Raw genomic sequence first — 6,000 nt, 5'->3', positions numbered from 1 at the left:
TAATAGAGCGCAGCTCGGTGGATAACTCCCCCCTACATACCCACACGAAAATGAAAATCAAATGTTTTTAAAATAGAAAAAGTTGCACCTGCTGCTATTACAAAAAGAAGCCCCAAAAGGCAAAGAGAAGAGGCCGGCAGCCCGGTTCCTAACAGGCACCCGCTGCCCGCTGCCGCCGGGCCCGGAATCTCAGCGCCTCCCGAAGAGCCATGCGCCTGGCGCTATTTATAGCCGGGGGCCGTCTCGGACTGTACCACCGCGGCTCCGCGGGGCTGCCGACAGGGGAGGCGCGGCAAGGCCGGCGCCGCCCCATGCCGCCCTGCCCCCGGCCGCCGCCCGCCGCGGTGCGGGCTCCCCCCCACCAGCGCGCCCACTCCCGGCCCCCCGCGCTCCCTTCCTCCGCGCGCGCACACTCGCCGCCCCCACCCCTGGTCTGGCTGGGAACTTGAACCGGTCCAGCCTGTTTAAACGGAAAGGACAGAGATCCTGTCTGTTCAATGTAAAAAAGAAAAAAAGAAGAAGAAGAAGAAGAAGCAGAAGAAGAAAAAGAAGAAAGAAAAGAATCAGATCAGACCGAGAAAAGGAGAAAGAGAGAACGAGAAGAGAGAGGGAGGGAGAGAGAGAGAGGGAGGGGAGAGGAGAGAGAGCGCGAGCGAGAGAAGAGAGGAGAAAGAGAGAGAGAGGGAGAGAGAGAGAGAGAGTGAGAGAGAGAGAGAGAGAGCAGAGAACGAGAGGAGAGCGAGGTGTAGAGAAACCGAGGGGGAGAGAACCCGAGTGTGTGTACGCGTGTGCGTGTGTGAGCGCGAGCGAGCGAGTGAGGGAGAGGAGCGAGAGAGTGCGAGCGAGAAAGAATAAAAGGAAAGAAGATTTTCTCTATGTATATAAAGATGGCCACGTTAGCAAACGGACAGGCTGACAACGCGAGCCTCAGTACCAACGGGCTCGGCAGCAGCCCGGGCAGCGCCGGGCACATGAACGGATTAAGCCACAGCCCGGGGAACCCGTCGACCATTCCCATGAAGGACCACGATGCCATCAAGCTGTTCATTGGGCAGATCCCCCGAAACCTGGATGAGAAGGACCTCAAGCCCCTCTTCGAGGAGTTCGGCAAGATCTACGAGCTTACGGTTCTGAAGGACAGGTTCACAGGCATGCACAAAGGTGAGTGCACCTTTCCCTCCCAACTTTGCCAGGGAGAAGGAGCGGGCGGGCGGCCGATCGGCCGGCGACTGACGAGCGGGAGATGGGCGAGAGGGAGCCGCGGGCGGGCGGGCGCCGAAGAGGGAGGCGCTCGGGCAGCGGAGACCTGAGCTGGGGTGCGTGGGGGAGCTGCTCGCTGGGGCAAAGCTTGGTTTTGGGGGAGAAGCTGATAGGAGCTGTGCCATGGGGAGAGCAGCGGGAGCAGAAGATGAAGAGAAAGAGGGGATGGTGGGGGAAATGGGGCTTGGGTTTTTGAGTAAAGCGACTTGAAAGATTGGGATAGGGACTGCTGCACCGGGCGAGACCTGGACGCTGAGCTGACTGGCAGGCGCTCGCGGGCCAGGGACCTAGGGTGCTGTCCATCGCCGTGGTGCTGAAAATACTACAGGAGATGGTCTCTTCATCCTCCGCTCTGGGCCAGAGTAGCAGGAGCACAGCCGTCTAAAAGGGAGAGAGGTGACAAATTCAAAGAATTTTTTTTTGCTATTAATTTTACAGTAAACTCTCCTTATCGAGCTGTGTGCCTCAATAATCTGGTTGTTGTGTGAGTGGTGGTGTGGAGAGTGGGGGGAAGGGGGTAGCTTGAATGTTTGAAGGAAGGAGTAATAAAACCTAAGGCAAGAATTAGCAAGGATCCTGTCATCCCCTGGGTGGAGTGGGGGTCTGGGAAAACTGGATAGTCCCTTTCCCAGGAAAGCTGAGCTTTTGGGGGAAAATCGTATGTGTGTGTGCAAGATATGCTTTTTGAAGGGTGCACCCGAATTTATCCCAAACTCACCATGCAGAGTCCTTTATAGTATATTACTGCTCCCTTGAAGCAATTATTGCTAGTGAGTGCTTGGGGGAGGGGGAGACAAAATAATCAAAGAATTAAAACCTAACAACTTTTTAGGAAAGTGGTCATGGGAATTGTCTGCAGTCTGCCTGTTTTCTCCTTGTTTTATTATCTTTAAGGCAGAGCCCCAAATGTGTTCAGTTGTAGAATGTGTGTGGGTGGCTGGTGGGTGACGAAATTAGCCCAGTGCTCCGCTCCCTAACAGTAATGTATAGGATGTGCAGCGGGGATTAATCGGTGCTGGAGCTGTGTGGGCAAGTTAAATGCTTTCTGAGAGAGATTGATCGCCAGGCAGGGAAGGAGCACGGGGCTAAGGAAGTTGTAGGGGATGTGTATGGACGTTCCGTTTTTAATAAACAGTAGTGTGGAGAACCGCCGAAGATGCTGTGTTAGAGCTGGTGGTTTCAAAGATGAAAACACACGTACACCCACCCCCACATAGAGAGCAGCCTCATCCTTGGCCACAAATGGGCTCTGAACAGAGCTGATCCTCTAGCACATTAGGTGCAGGGCGCAAAGCTGTCTGGCTCTCTAAGCAGCAGTGGTTTTCACTACCACAACCACCCTCCTTCTCCAGCCCTCCCTTCATCCGAATACTAAACAGAGCTCCAAACTCTTCATAGTTGGAGTCCCAGAGAGCAGTTTTTATTGGCTTTAGCATCTTCCAGCTTGCCTGCTGAGGAGTAAATCTTAAAGTTAATGGCATGTTGAGTAGCACAAAATCACAGCAGAATGGAAATATACTGGGTTTGTTGGGGTGGGGTGATGGTGGGGGCTGTAATGGAAAGAGAAACCAACCTTTATCCAATATGGAGAAAATGCCTGTCTGTTCAAAAGATAGATTGAAAAGGTGGAGTGGGGAGGCAGTCTTCAAAATAGTCAAAGAAAAAAAAAAAAAACACTTTCCCCTCCCTCTCAAGTGAATCATATCTTTGTAGTTTTTCCCTTTCCAATCAAGCTCCCTAGGAGCTAATCAAGGTTTGTATCAAACCTTTGTCATTCTAATACATCCCCAGTTTTAAAAATAGTAATAATAAAAATTTTAATAGCATAAGTAGGGAAGTCTCTTGCCCATCTTAATGATCAGTTCTTGTGGTAATTTAAGATTTCAAACTTGAAAGAATTTAGAACCCACTATAGGCAAAAGACAGTTGTGAGGATCTGGGTGTCCTGTGGGATCTGAATTGGAGCATTTCATTTGCTTCTTTATTTCAAATGAAATAAACTTTAACAATATTTCTTGGTCTCTTCTCAACAATCACTTGCTGATATTACTTTGTTTTTGATGTAATGAGGACTCTCTGGTATTATAGTAAAGAAGTAGAAATTTTATCATTTGTATCAGGGAGATAGAGAAGGTTATTATATGTATATATCATATACATATCTATATGTAGCTATCTATATATAGATATGTACATGATGTATATACACATATCATATATACATATATATAACCCTCCAGAATTCCTAGGACAGGAAAAACTTCATTTTCTAAATAATTCCTCTCCCAAACTGTCTCAGTCAGTGATAGGCAGGCCCGGTGGCTCCGGCACACTGGGTGCTTCGTTGTCGCAGCTCACCCGTTAGCCTGAGCATATATCTTTCCTTATGAAACTTCCTGCCTCTCCATCCCTTTGATTTTTCGAGTTGAGGTTGGGGCACAATGTCTCTAGCAGTGCCTGGAAGCTCCCAGAGAGCTGAATAAATGAGACCATTTCCAAGGGCTGGTTTATTCAGTCCTAGTAGAGTTTGAACTCCTCCTTCAGTGATGCAGCCTGATTTATCAGCTAATCCTTATAAAATAAGCCTCTGGCCACCTTAAAAAATTACATGCTTGCCATTGGTGATTAATTACTGTTAAGTCAAAAAGCATGATGAGGTTTGAAGAATGAGGATTGCATTTGGCTTCTACATTTCCCCCATTTGTACATTGACAACGTGAGTCTAGGGTAGAATCATGCCTTTGTTAAGCCTGGTTTCAGGGCATGTTTGTGACTCTTGCTCTCCCCTTCTTGAATGTCTAACTTCTAATGAATCATTCTGGGTTAAAATTGAGAGACCCAACAGGGTACTGGCCTCCAGCATGGATGGCATATGTATGTTATTAGTTTTTAAAAAGCAGTAAAAACTAAATGAAATGCATGAGATTTCAGGTGGGTATCCATTTGTTGGGCACCTGCCATTTCAGGTAACTAAAGAAAGAAGGAGTTCTAAGGGTTAATGGAATACCTGCCATGCGTAGAGTGCACCTTAAAAGGCAATTACTCCAGTCAAATTGGGAGTCTGTGGAGGAGGGAGTGGGTGGGTGTTGTGGAGAAAACCCAGCTATGTCTGAGAAAGGCTGTTGGGCTGGGAAGTAGCAAATAGCAGCTGTGGACCAGGGTAATTACTGTAAAGGTATATTTACCCCCTGGAGACCAGCAAGCATTGGGGAGAGGGGGATCTGGGTGCTGGGCAGAGGCAGAAAGGGAAAAAAAAGCCCCAAATCAAAATTCAAAGAAACAACACCCCAGGAAGAAAAGCCACTTTAATGCAAACTCTCTGGTTAACTCAGTCTTCTTTTCTCCCCCATTGGACGCACTTTTCAAAAGATTGTTTTTCTGGCCTGCAAAAAGAAAGACATTTTACTATTGATTAAAGAAGAGCGAGGCAAATTCCCTGGGTAGCTGCAGAAATGAGCTGAGGACCAATTTTGCCCCTTTTTGTAGAATTTTTCTTCCTTGGAGAAGGGAACAGATCACCCACTAGTGTACTTCTCCTCTTCTCTCATTTTTAATTTACTTCTCTATTCTTTTTATTTCCTGGAGAACAAATAGAGGCAATGACCAAAGATACATATATACAAACACACATACACACACACACACACACACACACAGTGGATCACACATGAATAAGCCGGCAATCCATTCATAACTTTGGTCCTGTCTAGCAGGATAGGAGGCAGCAAAGACTGAGTTACTGGGAGACATAAAGACTAGTGCTCTCTGGATAGCCATATTATAATGCATTATCTTTGAAGTCATTTAAGTCCAATTTAAGTGGTATTTAGTATAATATTTATGAATTAATGTAATATAAACATAGGGCTGTCCCCAAAGGTTTAAACAGCCTTTACTACTGATGTGTGCTTGTTCCCAGAGCCTGCAATGCATTTTAATCTAAACAGCTAAGTCCCTATCATAGTACCTCCTGTTATCCGTTCAGAGCAGATCTGTGCCTGGGTAACTACTCTGCCTTGAGATTTCTCCCACTTCATGGAGGAAAATGTACTCAACTGACAGTCTGGGCAGGGCAGGGGTTCCCAACCCAGAAGCCACAGCTGCAGGGACATCAGCCTCTCGGACTTTCACACTACACCCAGAAGGAGGGTGGAGACAGAGTAAAGGAATCTTCTGTGGATTTAGCTCCGGAAAGTGTATCATTTTCAGATATGCTCACCATCAGCTGCACAAGCTCCTGTTTCCTACCTGAGTAGGAAGTGCCTGAAGCCCCTTGATTTGGGGTGTGACCGGGAAAAACTGGAAAGACAAGGTCTATTATTATGTTTTGGTGATTTATGACTATCTTCATGAAATTACACTTTATGTTTGCATTTAAATGCAACAATTTTCAGAATATTGCATTTCCACCTCTCAACTTTAGCCGAGGTAGCTCATAGGTGAATTAAAACCACGAGGCTGTGTCTGATTTCTGTTTTAAAATGAGTCTAAGAGTGAAGTTAAAGTATCAGCATCAGCTCAAAAAGATGAACTTTTTCTTAATTACTTTGGAAAATAAAAAGTCATTTTTTTGTACAGGAAAAAAGACTCCCGAATGACTGGTTACATACCTATAGTTTTTAAAAGAAAGATTTGCATTGCCAGATATAGGGAAAATAGAATACACAGCATATGAAAACAAGAAAAACACTTTCAAAAAATAAGTTTTACCAAAGAAAATGATCAGTAGCAATCATTACA

The 6,000-nt window shown here is 46.2% G+C and overlaps 1 protein-coding gene across 50 annotated transcripts in view; it reads left to right on the top strand.

Moving 5' to 3' along the window:
* The first annotated feature begins 392 nt into the window (after window positions 1-392).
* The window catches only part of Celf4 (CUGBP Elav-like family member 4), a 295,048-nt gene continuing 289,440 nt past the window's right edge, over window positions 393-6,000 (top strand). For 17 of the 50 annotated variants that reach the window (XM_058573889.1, XM_058573925.1, XM_058573922.1 and 14 more), the window contains exon 1: window positions 403-1,161. In XM_058573889.1, coding sequence (XP_058429872.1) covers window positions 876-1,161 — 286 coding nt within the window. In that variant the 5' untranslated portion in view covers window positions 403-875. Of the gene's footprint in view, window positions 1,162-6,000 lie in introns of all 50 variants that reach the window. The other 33 variants (XM_058573906.1, XM_058573924.1, XM_058573904.1 and 30 more) reach the window with 11 other exon arrangements.

Source organism: Marmota monax, unplaced genomic scaffold (assembly GCF_021218885.2).
Source record: "Marmota monax isolate L192 unplaced genomic scaffold, Marmota_monax_Labrador192_F-V1.1 WCK01_AAM20220418_F8-fsc00031, whole genome shotgun sequence".
Lineage (NCBI taxonomy): Eukaryota > Metazoa > Chordata > Mammalia > Rodentia > Sciuridae > Marmota > Marmota monax.
This window is presented reverse-complemented; position numbering and strand designations above follow the sequence as displayed.